The sequence below is a fragment of the Gadus chalcogrammus genome, chromosome 15 (genome assembly GCF_026213295.1).
Source record: "Gadus chalcogrammus isolate NIFS_2021 chromosome 15, NIFS_Gcha_1.0, whole genome shotgun sequence".
Classification (NCBI taxonomy): Eukaryota; Metazoa; Chordata; class Actinopteri; order Gadiformes; family Gadidae; genus Gadus; species Gadus chalcogrammus.
The window spans coordinates 24478781-24505139 of NC_079426.1; the positions used below are offsets into that span (position 1 = coordinate 24478781).

Below are 26359 nucleotides of genomic sequence, written 5' to 3' on the forward strand. Positions count from 1 at the left end.
GCACGTCCCTGTCAATGGCAGACAATAGCCTTTTAACCGCTGAAGCCGTGTCCTTACTGAGGAACTTACTACAGTCGCCTTCACTTATTAATAACGTAACAAACTCATTAGATACACCTTCTGCCAATTCAATTAATTCGGAAATTAGGTCTTTGTACCAACCTGGGTCTAGCAGCAGCAGCATGCAACCCGCACCAGTCAACGGACTACTGAATTATTGTCCCCGTTATGAAGCAAGGGCAACTTTTAGCTCATGGAAAGCTAAACCCAGGCAAAAGTAAGTATAATTGTTTATTTTTTATTGTGTAAGATAACTGTACCGTACCATTCATTTGCATTGTTCTAATATTGGCTAGCCAGCAACGTAAAGATAATGTTGCTTGTTAGCTATCGTAGCCCGACCTATTAGCCCCCCACTCGCTGGTACACGTTACTTAATATTAATTTCGGTGTCAACCAGGATAACGGATTTTAAACAACATAAGCTCCAGCCCAAAAGGGGTATTTAAATGGTATGTGTGCAAAACATTACAGTTGTAGAGCGTAATTAAGTGTACTAGATAGCCATTTATTTATGTGTGTACAAACTGTCATGAAACGAACTGCGCGAATTCGATTTCGCGACGTCGAGAACTTGTGAGGGTCATACAGTTTTCAACCGACACCGATATCTCTCTCTCTCTTTAAATTGAGGTTTACCCGCTTATCACAGGTGACAACTATTACAATTTGTAATAGCTTGGGGCTAATAGGTGTGTTTACGATGGCATATTTGTGGGAAGATAGAACTAACGTTGGCTCGTCTGACGTGTTGTTTTTCATAGAGTCAGACAGAAAACCCCGTACCACAGGACGTTCAACAAGGACGTTATTTTGCTGCTCAGTCCCTCAGACGACACAGTCGTCAAGCAGCGGAGGAAACAGCAATTGTACAAAAGAGGGCATATATTAAATGCTTTCGAGTTCGATAAATCCTGGGACCATGGGGCAGTTCTCCGGGAAATACGTAACGCTTTTAAGCAGAAAATTCCCGAAGATGTGAGGTATGTAGCGTTAACATTATAGCAGAGCCAGTCAGACTCCAATTCACTGTAGTCTGTATTCGGAGACCTTTACTTATCTAATTAAACGATAATGTTTTTTCCAAGAAGGACAAATGCCCTTAAAGGGGTAGTTCGGAATTTTGGACATAGGGCCTGATTCCCAAGTGAGCATTGGTATTCTATATCACTGGAGACAGTTTTCAACACATTTCATTCAGTCCTTTTAGTTGCAGAGTTCGCTCGTGCTAGGCTAGCGCACGGCAACGGACAATACTAGCCTGCTATTAAAAACAGTCTTACCCACTCCACAGTACACCCGAGGTAAATCAATTATAACGCCAGACTATTGATTTAAATGTCTGTGTTGATAGAATAATGTTAGAAATAAAACTAACCTTGCATCGCATGAATCATCGAGGGACTACTTTCTCAGCAGAAGCGGAATTCTACTATGCGCTGGTTAGGTGTGTAACCGAATCACGACAGAAGAACGTAAACAGAAGCGTGGGACAGAACGACTAGGCAACATGATGGTTCAGTGTGCTTTTAGAAATTGTAGAAATAAACGGTACAGATGGGCACCACAAAGTTTCCACCAATTTCCAGTGCGAGATCCAGAAAGGACTCAACTGTGGCTTGTTTCTGCTGGCTTGGACATCAAAACACCGGCTCGTACATGTACGGTTCGTTGGATACAACAAATTCCTCATAATCGTCTTCAAAAGCAGATGCATCGCTAACTCCTCCAAACGTGGGCGTATCTTGTTAATTGAATACGCTTATAGAATTCCTTCGTTCACTGTACTCTGCGTTTGTAGCAATGACAGCGGCAGGTAACCTAGGTATCAGTCCGCCGCTGCCGTAGCCTACGTACAGGAATATAAACACTGCTGCTGAGACCCCGCAATTCCCTCAAAATGCAATGCAATGCAAGGTTGGTTTTATTTCTAACATTATTCTATAAACAGACATTTCGATTTATAGTCTGTCGTTATAATTGATTTACCTCGGGTGTACTGTGGAGTGGGTAAGACTGTTTTTAATAGCAGGCTAGCATTGCCCGTTGACGTGCGCTAGCCTAGCACGAGGGAACTCTGCAACTAGAAGGACTGTATGAAATGTGTTGAAACTGTCTCCAGTGATATAGAATACCAATGCTCACTTGGGAATCAGGCCCTATGTCCAAAATTCCGAACTACCCCTTTAAGGTATAGCTGTATACAATACATACATACATCCTAGTAAGTAGAAGTGCTCCAAAATAAACTTTCTTGTTAGCACACATACATTTTTAGAGCCATATACCCCAAAAAGGGAGCACTGTAGAGCCCTGGTTTAAGACATCTAAACAGAATTACTTTATAATTAATACATTCATTATTAGACTATTTAGTTAATTCCACCAAAAACAATACAACATTACACAAGATTGTATGGATCTTCTTGCATACATTCTAGAAGTGTCTTCAACATTCAAAATGGCTAATCACTGATATGTACTCAATTGGTTTGCGCACAGCTGTGAACTACTGATGGCCTGTGGCAACAAGCTGATTGCACCAATGTTGAGGGATGGCCAGCCACTCGATGCCAGTTTAATACATAAAATTCTGAAATTAAAGGCTCTATATGTGAGGCCCTCCAGACAACTTGAGGTATGTATGTAGGTGTTATCTGTAACTTCTGAGTTTGAAAGTAACCTAATTGTGCATGTACTGTAATTATTTTCGAAAGTTGCATATAGGCTGTAACTTTAAACCAATCCGACATGCTGAATTTTTTACTGCTGGTTTAGTGAAGTACCCAACAATTAAACAGACAAGCAATAAGATCTTCGAAATATATCGTTCTTTCACAAGTTAATACATTGCACAAAATGTATGAAAACCACTACAGCATCTTTGTTTGAGGTACTGTAGGCTAGTTGATAGAATGACTATGGGATATTAACTGCAATCAATTCTTTCCCGTTTTAAGCCTGAAAATTCTGATACAAGTTGCTGCGAAGAGGAGGAGGAGGACGTAGAGATGGTGCGGTCAGTCGCCACCAGAGCAAGCGGTCTATTCAACCCTGGCAGGGATCAGCTGGACCACCCCACCATGTCGGCGACAAGCAGCCTGGCACCGGCGAGCACCGTGGCCAGCAGCCTTGTTCCAGAGAGTACCCCACAATCGACCACCACAAGTACCGATTACAGAGCCTACCTTTCGGTTATCGATCTGTCATCTGATGAAGATGCAGATGAGGATCTGTATACTGCCTTATCGGCCAGCATGGAAGACCAGATGTGAGTATTGAAATATTGCCTTTTATTAAACAAAATGTTCTTTTACTTGAGGTCTTGTTGATTGCTCCCGGTGCTAATTTTGATGATTGTTCTGTTCTTTAACTTTTGCTAGACTAAAACACACCATTGTTATTGTAAGTATGCACTGTAAAAAAAAGCAACTTGTATTTGTTGGCCTAAAACAGTACTTTATGTTGGTAAAACTTGAAAATATAAATTAGTGACATTCTGTATAAGAACTCATTACAATGTAAAATTATAAATTACTACAATTAACAGGACAGTTAGCTGAAGTGAGGATTAAAAGTTATTACAACGTTAAATAATAAGCTAGCACTGTCCTTGTCTGTAAGTGAAAATCACGTGGATGTGTGTATGCACAAATGGCTACACTATAACTGCGTATGGTTGGAACAGTGATCTAAACATTATTTTCCCTTTGATGTTTGCTTTCAGAAAAGAAAGTTCACCTGGAAGTGTCCCTGTACAAGAGATTTTATCTACGCTTGGTGAAAAGATCAACCATTATCGAGTCAACCGGTTCAACATAAACCGTGCTGCTGTGCTGGATGGTGCCATTCGGGGCTTTAAAAGAATCTCGTTTGACCCGACACACAGGATAAGTGTGAGATTTTCTGATGACAAAGGAACAAGTGAAGAAGCTGTGGATCTTGGTGGTCCAAGAAGAGAATTTCTTCGACTGCTTACAGAAGCTCTTGCACAGTCTTCAGTGTTTGAGGGAACAGAAGGGAACCTCAACTTGGCTCTTGATTCATCAGGTAGCCATTATCTTGTTTTTGGTTTTCATGAAATAATTATATACCCTGTAAAATAGATTATGGCTCCCACTCCATTTTGAACCTCATAGTGATTTTAATCCTTTGAAATAATAGCCTAACACTGTAAAAAGCCAGTGTGGCTACCCTGGTACCAAAGAGGGTGCCAAACTCAGATTACAAACTGTGACTTTAAGGCCTTTCCATGGCAACAGTTAAAAGGTTATGCTAACACTACCTAAATTCTACCTCTCTTTTTTTTCAGCTGTCAGAGAGGACCGATACTTTGTTACAGGAAGGGCTATTGCAGTAAGTCTGGTACATGGAGGGCCTTCACCAAATTTCTTGTCCCAAACATTGTTTGACTGCATAGTTCAAGGGCCAGAGAAATCTAGACCAAACCTTGGGGACATCGCCGACTCCGAAATCCGTGAGAAAATACAAAAGGTTTGTTGCATTTTCATTTCATCATATTCAGCATTCTCTATCTATCTGTCTTATCATTTGTGCCCCCAATTCAGTTAAATGGATCAGTTTATATCCGTTTTACACTGGTATTATGCATCTGCCACAAGATATCATTTTGGATGTGACGAAGTGCCCAGGTTGCGTTCATTGGACTGAAGTAGTCTTACCCAATTAAAAGTAAAATCATATCACTGGCACGTTATCAGCCACTAACGTCAAAGTTACAATCACCTCTAGCAAAGCAGTGTTGAAATATGAGAAAATTTGAGTTTTGAGCTAAAAGTAGTCACTGGAATAATGTTTAACTGGAATTTGGATGAGAATTTTATCTGATTTTTAAAAAATAAACTGTTAATCATTTTTAGGTTTCAGAATCAACAACTCTGGAGGAACTCACCCAGTCAACTGAACCTCTCCAAGACTATCTTGCCAATGCAGGCTGTCTGAAGCCACTGAAAAGTGTTGACGACAGGGATAGGCTTGTGGAAGATGTCTTGATGTTTCAAGTCATCAACCGAGTCCGTGGACCATTTGAAAGGTATTTTAAATTTAGTTAAATTGAAAATCCTGTTGTTTGATGCCTGACACATGCAAAAGAGTGAACTCTTCATTGAATCACCATTCCTCCCATACTGTCATAGGTTCAGAGATGGGTTAAAAACGCTTGGAGTCCTGGAGCAGATCCAGAATCATCCAGAATCGTTCAGTCCAGTGATGTGCTACAATCCAAGGCCGCTGACCGCTGACCAGGTTGATGGGCTGTTCCACATCCGGTGGTCAGAGGAGGGGAGCAACCAGAAAAGAGAGGAGAGAACAGTAGTTGCTTTCTGGAGGGACTATTTGCAAGATGTTGAAGGTATGTGTGAGAGATAGAGAGAACAACTCAGGAAACTCATATGTGCACTTTTCTAGGAAAAGGGAAACAAGCTTCTGGTGTTAACATGACAAAGTTTATGATTTAAAGTATTTGGTCTGTCTCTCATTCATATTTATCTTCCACCCCAACAAAGTCCTGAAATATAGTTTGTGTTCCGTGCTTAATTCTATGCTGTCCTGCTTGCTCCACAGAGGAAGATGGATCAAAGAAGTTGGGGGACATCCTAGCATTTGCAACTGGATCTGATGCAGTACCACCAATCGGCTTTTCTCCTCAACCATCTCTTGAATTTCTTCACCCTAGTGGTGGAGCAGCAAAGTTCCCTGTTGCCAACACCTGCATCAGCTGTCTTCGACTGCCGATCTACAGCACGTACGATTGTTTTAAGACCAACATGGACTTTGCAATAAGAAACACACAGGGGTTTGGCATGCCATAGATGATGAATTTAAAGTTCAAAAGTATAAAATGTAACAGTATGTAAAAAGAAAAAAAAAAAAATCTGACATTTTGTTTATTGTACAATTACATGGTAATGTCGGTATCCACTCCAAAAATGTGTATATGTTGGAAATTCAAATTACTGAATTCACACTAGACACAAGTTTGCTTACTTTGTTAACTTCAGTGGATACATTTCCTAGTAAGGGCTTACATTTGTCCTGTTTGTTTGAGTAAGAATGGAGCCAGTTTACTTGATGAATTTGTTTTTATTGTCAAGTTTAATTAAAGTGTACTTTACTTGTTGAATGAGCTTGGGGGTTCTGTTGCAGAATGTAGATGTGTCCAATCTACATTTTTTTTATACAGGTACATTTACATATTAATAAATGTTCTATGTAATAATAGCCCCATCTCTTAATTCAAGTTCAAGTTTATTGACATACTAGACATCAACTAGCAACATCAATATCAGTAGTGAAATTCTTAGGCTAAGAGCCAACTCAACTTTGCACACTAGAGAATCATTCACTTAGTCCTCTGGGATGTCTTGCTTGCAAAAAATGTAAAAGAGACAGAAATAATTGTATTCCATGATTTCCATCATTCATTAATGGGTCAATTAATTCTTGAATTTCTTGCATGGTACTGTTGCTTACATGAACACTGTTTTCAGGAACCTCAATATTATTCCTGCTCTCTACTGCAGGTAGCGGTTCACCATTATCAGTGCCTAAATGTTGATCAATCTGAAACACACCACGTATAGCTGTGTTGTTGCTTCCAATATGACTGACAACACCTCTATGCCACAATTGCAATGGGGTTTGGCTTCCTTGGGTAGAGAGTCCATGGTTATTCCATTGGCTCCTGAATTCTCTTACTCCCCTTCGAACCCGAGGTAAGTAAATGTAATGCAAACAAAATAAATGAAGATCACAAAGAGAGTCAAGTATGCCTTCATTTTCCATAAACGTAAATAAGTCAGAGAAGTAATAAGAAACGACTCGGTTTAGTTCTGCCCATAGCCTCTCTATTCTTTGGTTGTGTACGCTGCGCCCCATGATCATACTCCCTCTATTCACCCCTCTATTGTTCAGCATGAATCGGGCAACCTCTATGTTTTCCCTTCCCTTTCCCTTCTTGTAAGAATAGACCTGTCAATGGCCCAAAGCACACATACCATAACTCGTTTGGAGTTTGCACACTGTAAACCCTTCGGCGAATGGCTTGACTGCGTCTCAATGACCGTCCGACGGGATCAATCTCCTGCAGAATTTGACGGATCCTCCAGCGCTGGATACGAATTCCGCGAGCCCGTAGACTTCCAATGACGTATCTCTCACCAGCATTCGGGGTACTCATGGAAATCTCCCTCACGATTGATGTAAGTTCTACATTGGTCAAGGACGTGTATTCTAAAGGTCCGACACCAAGACGTTGCCTATGTCTGAACACAGTCCGACGGCTTATTCCGAAAAAAGAAGCAATTCCCTGCCAGTTAAAACCAAGTCCCAGGCACTGGTTAAATTGCTCAACTGTTATGTCGTATCGTGGGCGACATGGAATGCCAAGTCTGGCTGTAGGTGGAACCGGAGGAAGGCAGTTTTCTTGAGTATTTCTAGGCCTAGTTCTAAAATTACACAATCTACTGAAACAAAAACATATTGACTGCAAAAAGACAACAGTCTCTCCATCAGGTCCTTCCCTAGAGCGAACCATGGACAACATAGAATTTAATATAATGGTGTGGTCATTAAGCTCTCTAAAACATCTCTCGTCTCCCGGGTCTTGCTGTAGGCTTTCAACGCAGCGCAGCACCCTATTTAGAAAATATACGATTTCATCGCGATTGCCAATTACAAATAAAGCCTCCAGACTGATCAAAATAATTAAAAGTTGCACCTTCATATTCATATTCAATAACACAAAAAACCTGAAATGTCAGTCACGCTCTTCACCGTTGGCTTAGATTGGTTGAAATGTCACGCTCTTCACCGTTGGCTTAGAAACCGGCACTCTTTGTTCCCGCCTTCCGGTTTAAATGCCGACCTTGACCTTGGAATTTCATGCACACATACCTATGAAACACTCTTACATTCACTATTGAAACGCTCTCACCGTCACTACTGAAATTACTGGTATGAATACTACATGTGAAACGCTTGCACATCCTCATGTAAGAGCATACATACATATAACTGAAAAACGTATTCATACATTTGAAACATTTATACAAATATGTGCTTGCATGAGTGTTTCAGATAGATACGTATAAATGTTTCACTTGTATGAATGTAAGCATTTCATATGTATGTGTATATGCCACAGAGGTATGTATGTATGTATGCGTGTGTGTTTCTCATATGTATGTGTAAGTGTTTCAGAAGAGTATGTATGTATGTGTGAGTGTTTCAGTAGTGAGTGTGTGAGCGTTTCAGTAGTGAGTGTAAGAGTGTAGGTAGGGGTAGACTGAGTACAGTTGGATACACGTTTACTTTTACCAGCTTCCTCACACAAATTAGACTATTAAAAGACACCAAAAAATAAATTATTTTAGACTTAACATATTTTCAGAGTGTGTGCCAAAATATAACCAAGGATTTATATCTTGAAGGTGTCTAATTTTTATACAATCAATCAAATAAAAAAAGTGCACTTTTGTCTCAACTGTACCCTCGCTGAAAAATGGTAGGGTACAGTTGAGACGGTCGCGGGTACAGTTGAGACTCCATTGAAAACAATGGAAATGTGACATGCCAGTCTTTGCAGTCTTTGTCTTTGTATTTAAATCATTGAAATAATTATGTGTTCATGTGTTTTTTTAATGTATTAGGTTAAAATACCATAGACTACAACCCATACGTCTATAATCAATGTCATTTACATCACACCATCTATTGTGTAAAGCAAACAACAACCATCCACTTTTTAAGCTTAGCCTAGGCTACATTTATTACTTTTTTCAACTCATCAATGTCATCATATAATATTAAAAAACTAGTTAAACAAATAACTTATAACAAATAACTTATAACAAATATAATAACAAATATAATAACAACAATTGAATCTAATTGTGATTCAAACCCTGTTGTCATAAACGGGCAAGCGCTTCACATGTAACGCAACGGAGTTCTAGGTCGGGTACAGTTGAGACGATGTGTCTCAACTGTCCCCCGATGACCTCCTGGCACATTACACAGTATTACGTAATGCCCTTCAATGCAACTATGCCATGCAATATATCTATTTTTAGAGCACAAACTAACGTTTACAAATATGCAACATTACTTTTTGAGTCACGAAGGGGTAAGAAGGTATTCATTGCGAAATGGACATGGTGAAGTCAAAATCTTACCTGCAAAAACAGACTTTTGCCGATAACTTCGTAGCGGAGCCACACACAGAGTTCAAATCTCCCACGCTGAAAGAGGACGTCTATACGCATGTGCAGAGCAAAAATCAGCGCGATGCATGTTTGCGCACTAAAGATATTACGGATGTCTCAACTGTACCCTGTACTCAACTGTACACAGTCTACCCTATGTGTGTGAGAGTGTCTCAATTAGTTATGTCCTAAACGGCCCCTCATATTTTCACGACGTTCGTTACCAACGATGCTTTCGGGAAACGCAGTGAAAACTCTACGATGCCCTTAAGACGCACTTCACGATCCACTTAGGCTAACGACGCTTTCGGGAAACGAGGCCCAGATGCTCACAAACTGCCATAGGCTACATGTTGGGAGAAATACAACAACAGCAAGATTCGTCACCTGTTGTGATGAAAGAAGGACCTCAAACTCCCCATTGACTCATCCCCCTGGACTCACTCTTCACACAATAATTGCACTATTGTAATAATATAACATTTGATATGTACAGATATTTTGTGTTTAACGGTATATACCTATTATATTAGGCCTACCTTACCTTTTTATTTTATAACTATGCGCTATGTTTGACTCTCACGTAACGAGCGCATCTCTGCCGCTCCGTTACTCGGGAACGGAGATGCTACGTCTACGGATCTCCTCAAGGACCCAACCACCTCAGCTTGCATCCCACCACCAGGACATTCTCAAACGACCAAAATACATCCACCGAGGCTCTGGACGGAATTTTCAGTACACTCACACCAGCAACAAAAACATCCGCTCCTTCTGGTTTACTGGGCCCCGCCCCCCTCCTCGCACAGCCCGTACGGTCAGTCCCGTCAATCACAGTGTACTGTCCCCTCTGCTCAAAGCAACCTGCTACACACCACTCACCTGTCTGAAACTCTGTCTGCTGAACACCAGATCCCTCAGTAATAAGGCCCTTTTGATAAATGACTTTATTGTTGACCAGAGCCTAGATATTCTCTGCCTCACTGAGACCTGGCAACAACCAAATTACTTCTCCCATCTAAATGAAGCTGTCCCACCAGGTTTTTCTTTTATTAGTAAACCCCGGGTTAATGGGAGGGGGGGTGGCCTTGCTCTCCTCCATCGTGATAACATCAAAGTCACCACTGTCACAGTCCCCCTTCATTCCTCCTTTGAATGTCTAGCTGTAAAACTCTCAGGCCCCAAACCCACTATCATTGTCACCATTTACAGACCACCAAAACCCTCTGCCGTTTTCCTCAATGAATTCTCATCACTACTTACATCTGTATGTGCAATGTCCCCCACTGTTATCCTCCTTGGTGATTTCAACATCCACATTGACAACCAATCCTGTACTTTTGCTAATGACTTCACATCACTTCTGGACTGTCTTGGCATCACACAACATGTCAACCTCCCAACCCATAACAAAGGTCACATTCTGGATTTAATCTGCTGCACTGACATCACTCCCACTAACCTTGATGTCATTGATTTCCCCATCTCTGACCACAAAGCTGTACTTTTTGACATTCATACCCAACTACACAAAACCAAGGAACAACGGACCATCTCCTTCAGAAACATCAAACTTATCAACACCACAGACCTCTCCACCATGATCAGCTCCTACCCCAACCCTCCCCCAGCTTCCTCCCTGACTGACCTGGTGACTCACTACAATAACTGCCTCTCCTCCTCCCTCACCACCCTGGCCCCCCTGAAAACCCGCTCAGTCTCATTCACCCACACTGCTCCCTGGTTCACTCCTCATCTGCGCCAGCTCAAAGCCACTGGTCGTCGACTTGAGCGACTCTACAATAAGACTCAACTCACTGTACACCGCCAAATGTATTCAGACCACCTCCATCACTACAAGAATGCCCTCACCACTGCCAAAACCTCATACTACTCCAACCTCATCAACACTGGTACAGGCAACAGCAGAGTTCTCTTCTCAACAGTCAGCCACTTACTTCAGCCCCCTAAATCTCTCCCTCCAGACATTTCCACCACCCAATGCACTGCGTTCCTTGACTTCTTCAGCTCTAAAATCAACACCATTCACCAACAACTGGCCTCATCTCGCACCCCCTCTGATGACCCACCCTGGATGATCACCTCTGGCCAACCTCTCATCAGCTCCCTCTCTGACTTCACCCTAGTAACAGAACAGACCGTTTCAGAATTCATCCGCAAAGCCAAAACCACCACCTGTCAGCTCGATCCTCTTCCCACCTCCCTTGTCAAAGCATGTCTTCCGTCCATCTCCCCCATGATCACCAACATAATTAACTCCTCCCTCACTACTGGTACTGTACCCCCCACTCTCAAGCTGGCTGCCATCACTCCCATCCTAAAAAAACCTGGTGCTGACCCAACTGACCTTAACCATTACCGGCCCATCTCCAATCTCCCTTTCATCTCCAAAACACTTGAAAGCGTGGTTGCCGCACAACTACAGTCCCACCTCGACACTAACAATCTCCACGAACCGTTCCAATCTGGCTTCCGTCCAAAACACAGCACTGAAACAGCCCTAGTCAAAATCACCAATGACCTCCTCCTTGCAGGCGACTCTGGACTACTCACCATTCTCATCCTCCTCGATCTCAGCGCAGCATTCGACACCATCTCCCACCCTCTGCTCCTGGACCGCCTAGCTGGTATTGGGATCACTGGTGCTGCACTCTCCTGGTTTACATCCTACCTGCCGTCAACAATTTGTTCAACTAAGCAACCACAAGTCTGGGTGTTCAGGTGTCTCACTGGGTGTCCCCCAGGGGTCAGTCTTGGGTCCACTCCTCTTCACCACTTACCTCCTCCCGCTGGGCACACTCCTCCGTCACCATGGGGTCCATTTTCATTGCTACGCTGACGACACACAGGTCTATATCTCCACCAAACCCACCGCTGCCATCCCCCCCACCTCCCTCATCACGTGCCTGGAAGAGATCCGGAGCTGGTTGAGCAGGAACTTCCTGAAACTCAATGGAAACAAGACCGAGGCCCTGCTCATCGGATCCAAATCCACCCTCACTAAATCACAACACACCCCAGCTCCACTCATAATTATCGATGGATTCCCAGTACCCTTCTCCTCCAAAGTAAAGAGCCTCGGCGTCATCCTGGACAACACCCTCTCATTCGCACCCCATATTCACAACATCACCCGGACTGCATTCTTCCACCTCCGCAACATCGCCAGACTCCGCCCATCACTGACCCAATCCAGCACTGAAATCCTAGTTCACTCATTTGTCACATCACGCATAGACTACTGCAACGCCCTCCTCACCGGACTCCCCACCAAACTCATCAACAGACTGCAGATCATTCAAAACTCAGCCGCCCGGATCATCACCCGCACCAAATCATCTGACCACATCACCCCTGTCCTCATTCAACTTCACTGGCTCCCAGTACACTACCGCATCCAATACAAAACCCTACTCCTCACCTACAAAGCTCTCCACAACCTAGCCCCCAGTTATCTCTGCGACCTCCTCCAAGAATACACTCCCTCCCGCTCCCTCCGCTCAACCTCTGCTGGACTACTATGTATCCCCACATCACGACTCACTTCAATGGGTGCCCGGTCATTCAGCTGTTCAGCACCCAGGCTCTGGAACTCCCTCCCCCCACACATAAAACAGTCAGACACCATTACAACCTTCAAGTCACAACTCAAAACTCACCTGTTCAAACTCGCACACGTCTAACTGATCACTGTTTTGATTGTTTTTTTTTCTTTGTTTTGTTTTGTCTTGTTTTTGTTTTATTTATTTCTTATTGCTTATGTTTATTTATTTATTTATTTATTTTTTCCACAATGTCTTGTTTTTTTTTAAAAATGTATGATGACTATATGCTATGTAAGGTGACCTTGGGTGTCTTGAAAGGCGCCTCTAAATTAAATGTATTATTATTATTATTATTATTATAACGCTGTTTATTTTATTGTTCACCTGCTTTGGCAATGCAAATGTATAATTCTCATGCCAATAAAGCTTTTTTGAATTGAATTGAGAGAGAGAGAGAGAGAGAGAGAGAGAGAGAGAGAGAGAGAGAGAGAGAGAGAGAGAGAGAGAGAGAGAGAGAGAGAGAGAGAGAGAGAGAGAGAGAGAGAGAGGCGGTCCTCAGTACTGCAGGCTGTGTTCAGTAGTCTGCAGCAGCAGCCGTCAGTGTTCTGGAGGAGAGACACACACGAGGAGCGGTGCAGTAGACGGAAAGGACGGATTTTGTGAATTTCAGTGAGCTGCTGGATTATCGTATTGTATGCGGGAGGGTTTCCGGTGTTTGAGGAGGAATACTGATGACGAGCTCTTGCGTCCCACTTTTCTTCTGGGATTCCAGATGAGACGTTCCGTTGAACAAACGGCTGACCGAACCAGTGTTCTGGCTACTGGCTGTTAGGATATAAGACACCAGAGAAGACGGTCAGTCTGGAACCACCAGCGTCTCAGGACGTGTTACTGATGTTCTTCGTTCTCCAGCTCCCAGCATGCTGGGCCGCTGAGGGTTGGTTTAACTGAATCAGAGTGTCGATAAACGGACACTAGGAGGGGCGTGGGAGACACCAAAAGGAGATCAGAGATCTTTTAAAGGAATGAAGAGCTGTTTCATGATCTGGTAGAAACCCTAAACGCTATGATGGACAGTGAGGTGTTTACTCCTCTCCTGGAGGACTTCATGCTCACGCCTCTGGTTTCTTGGGTAAGGGATGTCCTCACTATTCACGGTTATTTAGCCTGGTCCCCCAATCCATCACGCATGTTATACCAATGTAGAATGTGTGTCGACATGATGTATTTAACATGCGTTTATGTGTTTAGGTGAAGAATGTGATCCATCAGACGACAAGCGATGGATCCAAACTATCGGAATATATTGCATTGGTGGATGGGATATACCTGAACGAGATTATGCTTGAGATGTAAGTAGGCCTATCCCATTACCCCTGTTCCTGTGTTCCTCAATGTAAACGTGTCATGGCTACGTGGTCTAACGCAGCCCAACATCCATCCAGACTACAATTAAAATGGGTCGCCTTCTGTTAACATGCAGGCAAACACCGCGTCTATAGACTGCGCACAATAGGGCCTTATATTGGGCCAGGGTTGGTTCATTTGGTCACAGATCTGGCTGGTTTTTATTTTTATCCCCGAGGCTTTTTTTAGGGGGGGCGGTCGTCTACAGGCTCGTCTGCAGGCACAAGTCATTAGCGGGAGACCGATCAGTGTGCAGTCGCCCTGCTTCCTGTAGGAAGATGTTCTGTTCTGTTCTGTTGTCATCTAAAGCTGGTCGCCTCTCTGCACGCCCCGTTATCAGATACAAAGACGCACCAGAGCTAAAGCCTACTGCATGATGCAGATTTTATTTCAAGGACGCATAGCGCCTGATATCAGTCCGTCTTGTGAGCCTATAACCATACATCCACGGGTCTGACGGATATGCTTTCCATTCCTTTGTCTGGCTCCACGCTGCTATTTCCCCTTTGCTAAAGCTTTTTTTTCCTTCATATTTTCCACACGTAGCCTAATTATAGATGCCTGCAAAAAAGTGTCAGCGCTTTTTTCTATTAACTGCTGTTGGGAAGGTTAATTTGCTAAGCTTGCCTTGAGTTGGAGCAGCTGGTGAAGGCAGTGTTTCTGGTTATACTGTACAGTTGTGTGGAGGATAAAATGAGCTGATTAACCCCCACTGGCCATTTCCTCTCTTGTTCTCCACATGGTCTTCCGCACAATATTGCCATCCTCTCCTGTCTTCCCCCTTCTCCTCCCCTCTTTCTCCCATTTCCTGCCTCGAGTGGAGAAATCAACAAAAGCCCCTGTTTGTCTGTCTGTCTGTCTGTAACCTTACTGTAGTGCAGCCTCCCCATGATGAGTTCCTCTTTGGTTTGAATTCCCGGTACTAGCAGGCAGCACGTGAGTTATGGACACCTACTGCATCCATAACTCACGTCCCCTGCTAGGGGGACGTGAGTTATGGATGAGGGCAAGACAGACAGGGAGGAGGGCAAGACCGACATTTCCTTTTCATGTAATTGTGTCAATGAGGGTCGCACAGGAATGTTCAAAGAAAACCCCAGGTTCTCTTGTTGCCTGTTAGACCCGGAGCACCAGGCCCGTGGTGGAGATGTGGAGTTGAGAGAGTCCTGAGAAAGGGAGAGAGAGAAGATGGGAGTTGGAGAGAGGCACTACATTGTGCTGTAAGATGGAACCATGTAGGTCAGGAGGAGTGTGTGGTCGATGGCGTTTTACAAACACACGTTGGTGATCGTATTCTAGTGTATCTCCAACCATCTCCTCCGTAGGATCGCTCTTCATGTATCAGTCTCATAAATACTTAGACAAAAAATCTCCCCTTATTCTCTGATGGTCTGATGCTGTATTCTGTAGCATGTAGCAGAAAGAGCTGGGACTGTTTTACAACTTGCTGAACAGGATGCTGGAGTGTGTTGGGGTGTGGGGTCAGCTGCTGGCACTAATCTTGGCAGCACATAGAAGTCCTTTTGTCAGATGGTGTGTCGGTTAGGCTGGACTCTGTCTATGGCCAGCTCTGCTGTGAAGGTTGCTACTGTATGCTAACTTTTTATATACCAAAGTCCAAACAGAGCGGACCTTGTGAGTGCCATTAACAGTGATTTCCCATGCTGTGTAACCATTTCACCAGGCATTCATGGTATTCTTGGAGGTTTTAGACAGAAGTGAATTTTTGTTTTTTTGCTATATGACCACTGCCCCCAGTTGTGCTGGCACATGGCAAAGTTATTGGCATTTCCTAGTGTTTTGAACACTGAACAATTTTAGTGTTGCCCAATTGGTGGCTGGTAATTTCAACTGCAGTACTGAATTGCTGCATAAAAACATGTTTGTCCCTCTTTATCTAATCTGTTGACTGGGAGACACGAACAGATTGGCAGCCCTAGCAGTTGTCCAGCGTGACAGGGGGAGAGGTGCTGGGATTAGCTAACGGTTTCCTCCTGAAAGCCCCAGATGGCACGGTGGCCCCACCACCCTAGCACTGTCCATTATCTAGCCCATAAGAATTCCCCTTGCCTCGCTGTCAAACCAATTAGAATTCACGGACAGCCAAAGGGAGCCAATAACGTTGTGGTCTGAGTGACAAGTGTCCAATTGATTTCCCTGCTTCCTAAGCAGATCCTTCTAAATGTGTTGTCGCTCTTTGTTTCATGATGCCAATCCCATGACCTCTTAAGATATACTCAGACATTGATGGGAACATGTGCTAAGAATCCAAACATTATGGTTTGAGGACATTTGGCATTTTAAATGTCACTACTGGGTGATTTAAACCATGGTAACTGTTTATTTTATTTATTAATTTATTTAGTTGATAGGGACAATGCTCATTGATTGCCAAATAAGTTTCTTGCTGTAAATAAGCCAGAAAATTAAAGAAACATATAAACACACCATCAAACAGACGCTGACATTGCACGCCCCACACTATACCCGCCACATATTAATTGCAACACAAAGTAAGGATACAGTATGAAGATGGAAAGAAAGAAAAAAATATATATATTTTTATGGATTTAAGCATTTGGTACATGGTACATTCTTTGATTCTCTCTAAACCAAACTGAGTTTGGTTTTAAAAGTTGTAAGGCTGTGACATTCCCTTACTTCATTGGGCAGGCTATTCCAATAATTGGTGGCTCTGATTGAAAAGGCTGTGAGTCCGATCTGGCTTTTTCTGTACTGTACTATGCAGTGCCCCCTGGCGGTTGCTCTGGTTACTCTATTGTCCTTATCTTTCTTTGTGACCAGCTAGTTAAACGGTAAGACAAATGTTTGAAGAGCCTTCATTGGTAAATATGGTCTTAGATGCCTACAATTTGAAATTTGATGGTATTTGCAACCTTTTTTGCACACTTTTTGAATGAGAATTGGGAGTCTAGGATGATTCCCAGATATTTGTAGTCAGGCACCACTCTGACCTTCTCTTGCTTAATTATGACATCAGGGTCATGGGACACTGTAGTTTATCTTGTAAAATACGTACAAACAGTTTTGCTTATATTCAGGCGTAAGCATGAATTAGTTAGCAAGTTGGATACATGGCCCATGACATCAGTCAGTTGGTGTGTGGCTTGTTGTTTATTTTTAGCATGCACATAGAGGACAGTGTCACCTGAGTACATTTTTATGTGTACTGATGGACAAACTGTGGGAAGATCATTAAAGGTTCCATGGCAGGAAAATGTTATGTTTATGTTATAATTTTTATTAATTATTATGAGTTTGCCTATCGCCATTGCGATACATCCACTGTAAACACAAGCGCATGGTACCGTGGCCGCAAGTTGCTCAGGGCCACACCTAGGCCTGTCGCGATATGCAATAAATCAATTAATTGCGCGATAAATTTAAATGAGCGATAATTTTCTGCCGGCCGCAATAATTTCCATTCGCACTATTTTTTTTTTAAATCATTGCTTTATTGGCCTAATCTGAGAAGAAATCTATGCCATAAACAGAAATATTATAGGCCTTCATTACACGGGTCTTCTCAATGCCGTAGAACGCTCCGTTCACTTGCATGGGTAGTAGTCCGGTAACTTGTCAACCCCAGCGTCTTCGGTTGCTAAGCAACGTCAACGTCTTTGGCGGACTATTTCTCTGCTGATCAACACTACGAATGCTGCTAACGAATAAATTGTAAAAAGACGCACCATGTGAAGTAATTTTTTCATCTTGGCAAGTAGCCTTGTAATAAGCGGGATAATGTCTAGAACGTCGCCGGTCTAGAACGTCGCCGGTCATTAAGCCCCTCAGGGCAAAGCAAGACACCTCCGCTGCGCGTCGGTCGCCTGTTCGCCCTGTCGGGGCTTATTTTCCCAATGATGACCGGCGTTCCATGCATTATATATATTTATATATATTTAGCAGGGTAGGACTAAGTAACAAATGTCGGGTTGAAATCGGGCTCTGGCTCATAATTACTGGGCACAACGAGTAAACCCCCTCGTCAAGTGTCAGTCACTTGTTGCATGGTCTGTGTGGGAGGCGGAGCCCTGGCGCTTTTTTTCTTCTTTTTTGAAGCGCAATCGCGTTTACATCTTTTTTATTTAGTGTTTCAATTTTATTCATTGTTTTTGGTGTTGTTTCGTTTTTATTCAAGAGCATATTTTGTTAATAATAGATTGTTTTTGGTTATTTGTTAATTTATTCTGGATATTTTAAATATCTTCCAGACGTCCAGTTCCAGTGTTTTTTAAAAAATAAGTTTATTGATCTTCGAAAGGGTGTAATTTATCATTATATTAGTTGAAAAACTGCAATATTATCGCTTATCGCAATAACTTCTGGGGCAATTAATCGCCCAGAAAAATTTCTTATCGTGACAGGCCTAGCCACACCCCAACCCTCCACCTTGACCCGCCTCAAAAGAACGGCACGTTTGTGGAAAGCTCATTGTGGGGCTGGCTCGTAGTGGCTGTAATTCTGCAGCAAAGCTGAACGTCTTTAAGTACTGTATTAGGGGCCCACTAACAACTATATAAAAGCATCCATAAAGTAGCATGCCATGGGACCTTTAATGTAAAGACTGAACAGAGGGGGGCCCTGTATAGATCCTTGAGGGACACTTAGCTTCACTCAAACATCAGGCGTCACCTGCCAGGAATATAAACCATAGTAGGTCAAATGACCAGCATACTTGAAGATGAATTTAACTGAAATAATCCATCGATAACGTGTTAGTTATGACCATTATATAAAAAAAAAAGTACAGCATTTTTATTTTTTTTAAATCAACAAATGCAACAATAGAAAATGCGTCTTTTAGTATTAAAGCGCCGATGACGTCACTGGCATGGTAGGACTAGTTCGTTGCTGCAGACACGCGAACGTCTTCTACGCTCCACAGCAGAAAATAGTGATTTTAATATGGCTGGTTACGCATCTGAGCCTGTGAGGGACATGCCTGTAGTGTTCGACTGCCACCCGGTGGAGAGAGATCAATTTCAGGCTCCAGCTCCACCTTCGGATCGTGTGGGTGGGACTAGTGTGCGTGTGGGTGCTGCCGGAGCATGGACATTGCCATTGAATCGGTCTGCTGCCGAGAGATCCCGGTCAACCTTGACCATCTAATGGTGGGATTAGGTTGCATAGCCATGCATATTAGGGCATTTCGGATGCTGTGTGGCGAGAGAGAGGTTTTGTAAGTGGCCATGCTCTCTCTAAAGGACGTCCGATCGGAGACACTGGAGCGCCCCATAAATAGCAACAAAGTAACAAGGCGAAAATGATCATTCCCCCTACGTTTTCCTTTGATGCGTTTCAGGAATATCTCCGTAAAGACCGACTCATTGAGGAAACACAACGAGCTGTACAAACGCTGTAGTACTACCTACACATTTAAGCGCTGGTTCTCCAAAAAAATAAGTGGAGCGCATCAAGCCTGCGCGCATCCAGCCTGCGCGCTGTATAAAAACATTCAAGTCGAGGAGGAGATAGTAGTTGTTTAACCTTTTAGATTGAGTAGAAATACTTTTTACAGTTAGTAATTTGTTTTGACCAAGGGGCTGTATTTAAAGCTACAAAAATAATTAAAAAAAAACAACTCAACGCCTGAAGCAACTCTAACGTCGCTTCAGGCGGCCACACGAATCCTAACACGAAACCACCCTCGGACCATGGACCTATTAAAGAACATGGTTTATTACCTGCCTAATAACATGGTTATTAAAGACATGGTTTCACAAAAAAATCAGCTCCGGGTGGACGGGACCTGAAAGACATGTTGGATGCACTTTGGGAGATACACCCGCGGAGGAGCATAGATGCAAGGCGGATTCACGAGTGTCACGTTTACTTTAGGTGGATGTTGGAGGTTAATTTCTGGTGGATGTTGATGGATATTGCACAGATGGATATTGCATGGATACATCTTACTATGAAACTACTTCTTCGAGTGGAACTCCCTATGCATCAGCAATCGGCTAGTCGGCGAACAACAGGGTGAGTAGAAGGAGACATTTGTGGAAATTCTGTTTACAGAACCGCCGTGGTTTAATTAGCAGCTTGGAAACATAGATCTGTGATATCGTCTGGGTAATAGTTTATACACTTTATGGTCGGAGTGCTAGCTTGTGGAGATTGACATGACAGGGGCTGATTGACATCGGAGGGTTAGTCAGTTTTAAGGCTGCCAGCCATGTATTAAGGGCTGGTTTCCTAAAACCAGCCAAAAATGAATATCTCAATATTTTTTTACTATATCTCGATACACAATATATATCTCGATATATTTTGAATCTCCTCTAGAGCACATCCTAAATGCTCGATTCAACCATGTCTGGCATAATGTTACGTCAGTATAATTCTAGTATTACTGAAACATAAGTCTGCATGTAGATTACATGAAACAACATATTGTTTAAACTCATTAGTGCTTTCTATTGGAACAATTTAGAACCTGATCATAAGAAAAGGAAAATCACAGCAAGTTAGATTTACCAACACAGCATTTATTCAAACCGTTAATTATTTATTAACGGTTTGAATAATAATTATTATATATACACTGCCAGACGAAGGATCCAGTGATATTCTTTTTCGAAACCAAATCCTCCGTTTCCATCCTTTTTTCTCTCTCTGGCTGTTCTCACTCACCGGTCGGAGGTACACACACCTACAGCAGCGCGCCTTCCAGACTACGTCACACACGTGCGTCCATGAGAATCTCGTGGACTCGCAATGGGCGGGGGGAGTGAGTGTGTTTAGAGAGCCACGGGAAAGAGCGAGAGAAGGGAACACTGTGCGTTAAACAAACCCCGAGAAGCCCAATCCCTATGAGCTCCCCACGCTACGGCCATCCGGAGGCGCACAGAGCTTTTGGCCGTGATATTATATGAACAATTATATTATATATTATTATATATAGAGCTCCGGGAGTCGCAAACGGCAACAATCACTTTCTCCTCCATGCTGCAGTTCACCCCGGACTGCACTGCACCGAGTTTGACGATTGAACGCTGGTTGGCTGTTACGTTACACATGTCACTCAGTGGCCACGCTGTTGAACGCTGATTGGCTGTCATCACGCGAAATTCGCATCAAAGTTGAAATATTTCAACTCGAGCGCCTGTGCACGGCGAAAGTGTGGCGCGAATAAAAATTTTGCCCGATACGCGTCCCTACGTTCACTTTGTATGAGATCTTGTCGCCCCGTCGCGTGAAAGCACAACGAGTATGCCGGCGGCGGCAAAAAGAAACATTGCGTGCCAATTTGTATTCGATGTTCGCGACAGGGGCATTTTATACATCCCCTGGAGAACATCTCGTGATACATCACATATATTCGATATATCGCCCAGCCCTAACCCCAGCTGCCATGGCCCTATATAATTCATTAATGCAGCCAGGGGGAATGCAATAAGATGAGGCCTAAAAAAAAAAAAATGTTTGGTTCCTGTTGGTTGTCGGTTGAGGTCATGGGTAGGTAGGGAATTTATTTTATTTTTTCCAGCGGCAGCGAATGATAGGTAGGTTGTTTTCATTTAAAAACGAGAAAATTCGCTCATCCTTGTATAGAATGAAGAGGAGCTGTACAAAAACGTAATTATAGTTTGCATCAAAAAATTATTTTTTTATTAAAGCTCATAAAATATTTTGGGTCGCACATAAATTGACAGGGTTGGTCGAAAACCGGAACCAAACAATTTTTTTTATAGGCCTGATCCTCCTGTAGACCTGGTTGTTTGCTTTTCCGTAGACATTTCAGCGAGCCTCAGAGCCTGACTCATTACCTACTATGGCTGCTAGAGCCACAGAGTAGGAGTAGGTTACCAGGCCAGTAGGGCTGGCCCGAATTATTCGAATATTCGAATACTCGTTCGGAAAATTTGTATTCGAAGCCTAAATCAGTATTCGGAGCTTAGTTTTTTTTTTTTCTTCACGTACGTGACGTTACCAGAGCGAGGGAGGCAAACTATAAGCGTCAGCGACACCAAGCAGAGAAGTGAGAGAGGTGGAGGAAGAATAGATATCTTGTTTCCCTTTACTTTATAACACAACATTAGCGGGATCTCTGGAGGAAAAGTAATACTTAAATCCTTAGCTTAGTTGTTTGTTTACGTTCGCTGTACAGCGCCGCACCAATCACCTGTGACTGGCTTGCTGCAGAGCGTGAGCGTCTTGGGAATACCCGGTCAATATAATGGATATAATATGGACACATAAGACAATCAATATTCGGTATTTGTTATGGATTTATTGTATAAATTCCCTGAAAAGATGCACGTTCCAGGATGAATTGAAAAGCTCCCGTAAGGGCTGAGATGGCAGAGAACAGCTGATTTGGAACGGAGCAACAGCTGTTCGCTTTCACAGGGAAAAACTAAGGAACTTCAACCTACTTAGGCCTACTAATTAACGTTCAAAAGCTATTAAATCTTCAACAAAATATGCAGATACTGTCAAAATCGGTTCCAGGGAGTATATAGGGATTATTAATGTTTTTTTTTATGTTTATTTTTTCTGGAACGAGTATTCGAATATTCGCTCTGAAAAACCAACGAGTATCCGAAGCCTGAAAAATGGCATTCGGGCCAGCCCTACAGGCCAGTGACGTAACTGATTGTTGAAATCCAACATGGCGGCGCCCTGTAACACTTTCACCCCTTTCACCGTACAATTGAATCCCTTTTAGCAAGTTCAGTCCTTTTTAGTTATTGTACCAATGAGAAGGCAGACAATACATCTGTTATATCAACAAATCTTTCATCTTTCAGTTAATCTTTAAGCTAAATGCCCTTGGGAGGAAACGGCACAACAAAGTACTTTTGACTTATATATAGATATAGATATACATATACATATACATATACATAATATATAGATATATATAGATATATATCTACACCCACACACACATATTGGTTTCCTACACAATAGTTGTGTAAACATTGGAATTGATTCCTGTAAACTTTCTAATAGGGCATGTCTTTCTATAGGACCGTTTTTTAAAGCCATCCTATTTTATAAGCGGAGGACCCCACAAAAGACCACATGGTTTGAATTATGATTGTCTGCCTTTTATAATAATTTTTCAACAATAAAAAGGCTGCCATCTTTATCGCTCACATTCTGGCTGACAGAAAAACAAACATTCGCTTCTCCTGTCAGCTTTTTATCAACTAAAGCAGCTTCACAAAAAAGACAGATAGCACCTCTGCCATGAGAGGCCAGCCTGGCCATAGAGTGTGAATCGGTTTGTGGTGGGACAGGCCCTTCTAAAAGATTATGATCTCTGATATTTACATGTCGTTACAAGCACCATGTGCTTCCTATCTAAATGTCACAGATTTCATAATTTCATTGTGTAGACTGAAGAAGTATTTATTTCTCTTTTTAGCTGTGTTTCCACAACAGGAACTTTAGCCCAGAACTAGGAACAAAGTGTGTTTCCACCACAGGAACCAGCCAGGCCCTAAATTAAGTTTCTGCGGACAATAATTTAACCCCAAGGCATCCCTTAGCCATTTCTGCAGCCGCATACCTAGTTATTTTGTTCTCTTCTACCTGCAGTAGGCTAAAACGTCCTCTTATTGCATACTTAGTGATAAACTACAATTAATATAATTTTCTCATTCAGTTATTTGTTTGTGTTGATCATTCTACATGGCAGTCGGCGCTGCAAGCCAATGTTTACTTGCACTGACGTTTTGGATACAAACTTCCTCGAATAACGTGACCATGTGTTGCACCAAAAGCTAAGGCGCGGTGCGAATACATGCAAAGCCGTCTAGATGCAATTTTTCTCCGGATGGCTTGAATGGAGTGAAGCAAACGGCCTGGTTCAGGCAGATTTTTCGTTGCGGCTCGGCCCTACCAAATGCGCGGCCACGATCCAGGAAACGCCACGCACTCCCTCTAAGTTAAAGGGATACTTCACCCATTCAGAACCGGTGTTCTATCATTATAAAATCGCTATTGTAATATAAAGTAAAGTTTTTTTTCCACTCAGTCAAACCCAGTCTTCCCTTGGCCCAGCTTTCCTGATCAAATTTTCTCCCGAGATGATGTCAAATGATGCGTTTGACGTCATCTCTGGAGAACTTTGCTTTTGCTTGCCTGCTAGAAGGGCCGAGGACTACAAACCATTCGTTCGGCAAATTTTTGAGCACACCAATAAGGAATGAGGGGGGGCGGGAGCTTGCGTACGAGATGTAAACACAATGTCAGCCATGTTTCTTCACCGCTTAGCTAGAGAACAAATTTGCAACGTGAAACAGCCGAAGTGGATTTTGAAAATCTATTGTTGGATTCTGACATTCAGGGCTATTAGAACGAGCCAGAATACAGCCAGGAAGAATTGACACAAATGGAGGAGGAGGAAGAGGCTGCTGCGGCTGCAGATGAACAAGCCTTGCCTGTTGACGAGGAGCCAGAGCGCGCCGGGGCGCTCCGTTCGCCTATAGACACTAACACAGAGTCCCTGTGCTGCCGCGAATTTCAGCGATGCCAGTTTCTTCTAGAAAAAAATTCTGATTCTGGTGAGGGCGGGGTGATGTGTGTAACCTCTCACCCAGGCTTTACCCCTAATCTGAACAGTTGGGTATTGGATACATATTTCCGGACCCAGAAAGTGAACTGAAAACGCAAGCCAAAGCCCGCCGGGAGAAACAGACGTCTAAGCATAGAGTAAGTGTTTGTTTTTTTACACATTGGCTCCAATAGTTTTGAGTCCCGGGAAATGTGACAATGTAGTTATCAGAAAAGTAGCCTATCTTATTGGTTGAGCATAAGCTACGTTACGTTAGCTTGAAGTCTGTGTAATGCTGTATAGGCTACTCAAGGCATAATTTATCTTGCTTTGCTAATGTTGTTCTCTTTCTTTCTTAGACAGTATCGCTTCCTGTGTTGTCCAGGCCATCAGAGCTAATTACCCAACACAAGATGGGCAGTACCGTGGCTACCAGGAGACAGTAGATGCTCAAGATGAGCTGTGACTATTTTGACTCTAGCAAACGCACCCTACATGTTTAAAATGCGTAAATAGTTCCCCTTTTTTTCATGAATAAAACTTAAAATTCATGTTGGTTTTTGTGATTTGTTTACTAACCCAAGTGCTTTTATACTAAAGTAGGCCTACTGTACAAGATAAACACTTATTTCAACTGGGGAGAAAAGGTTGAGTTCAAATAGTTGATATGCTGGGCTACTGTAATTAGCAAAAAAGTCTAAGTCTAAACTAGTCAACGTATCACCGGGATATGTTTACACAAAGTTTGCTTACGACCATTGGTCCTTCCCCCTCCAAACAGAAACAGGCAGGCGGTGCAGCGAGCGCAATGCACTATGGTAGTTGGAAGATTTCTTACTTTTGAGCCAGAGAGACACTTTCTGTCCTTTTCTCAGGCTAAGATGAACCGATTTCATTTATACTACATAGAATTATTTACTTCATATAGTAACCTTCATATCTCCACCGGTAAAGTATCCCTTTAAATGATCCTTTATTGTCCCTTTTTGGGGGAAATTCTTTTCTGCTTTTGACCCATCTGGGAACCGGTGAACTCATGCAAACCGGCATACCCGGTTTGCATGAGTTGCATGAGGACAGCATGAGGACAGCCGCAGTGCAGCGCCCGGGGAGCAGATGGGGGTTTGAGGTGCCTTGCTCGAGGGCACCTCAATGGTGGATAAGGACGTAAGAGAGTGCTGCACTACAACTGCCCCCGTACACATTTTTTGTATACCGGTCGGGATACGAACCAGCCACCCACGGTTACTTTTCCAACTCCTTAACCAGTATCCCACGGAAGCCCTCTAGCGGCTGCTTGCGAGAGTTTAACACTTTGTCAATAGAATAGCTTAAAACCAGGAAACGAAATTCACATGCCGATATTCCAATCGCGCAAACGATGCAAATTTGTTCTAGTTGATTTGAATATTTGAACTTTGGTGCTTGATTTTGGCTTCGCTTTTGGTGTGAACACATCTCGATAGCCTACTTTTAGATTTTATAACGAACAGGAAAACAACATAAAAAAATCACGTCTCCAAAACATGAAATAATTAAAGAACTGGCTACTCTATCTTACACTTGGATAAAAA

The 26359-nt window shown here is 42.8% G+C and overlaps 2 protein-coding genes across 2 annotated transcripts in view; both read left to right on the forward strand.

The window, feature by feature from the left end:
* The first annotated feature begins 782 nt into the window (after window positions 1-782).
* LOC130404825 (G2/M phase-specific E3 ubiquitin-protein ligase-like) lies at window positions 783-7056 on the forward strand. Its single transcript, XM_056609744.1, has 7 exons — window positions 783-2698; window positions 3021-3331; window positions 3788-4110; window positions 4373-4554; window positions 4941-5113; window positions 5217-5431; window positions 5644-7056. The coding sequence occupies exons 1-7, from the start codon at window positions 2576-2578 to the stop codon at window positions 5889-5891; spliced, it is 1575 nt and encodes a 524-aa protein (XP_056465719.1). The 5' UTR covers window positions 783-2575; the 3' UTR covers window positions 5892-7056.
* A 6351-nt stretch (window positions 7057-13407) lies between these two features.
* Window positions 13408-26359, forward strand: part of ccdc88ab (coiled-coil domain containing 88Ab) — a 114527-nt gene continuing 101575 nt past the window's right edge. The window contains exons 1-2 of the mRNA XM_056608878.1: window positions 13408-13982; window positions 14102-14202. Coding sequence (XP_056464853.1) covers window positions 13917-13982; window positions 14102-14202 — 167 coding nt within the window. The 5' untranslated portion in view covers window positions 13408-13916. The remainder of the gene's footprint in view (window positions 13983-14101; window positions 14203-26359) is intronic.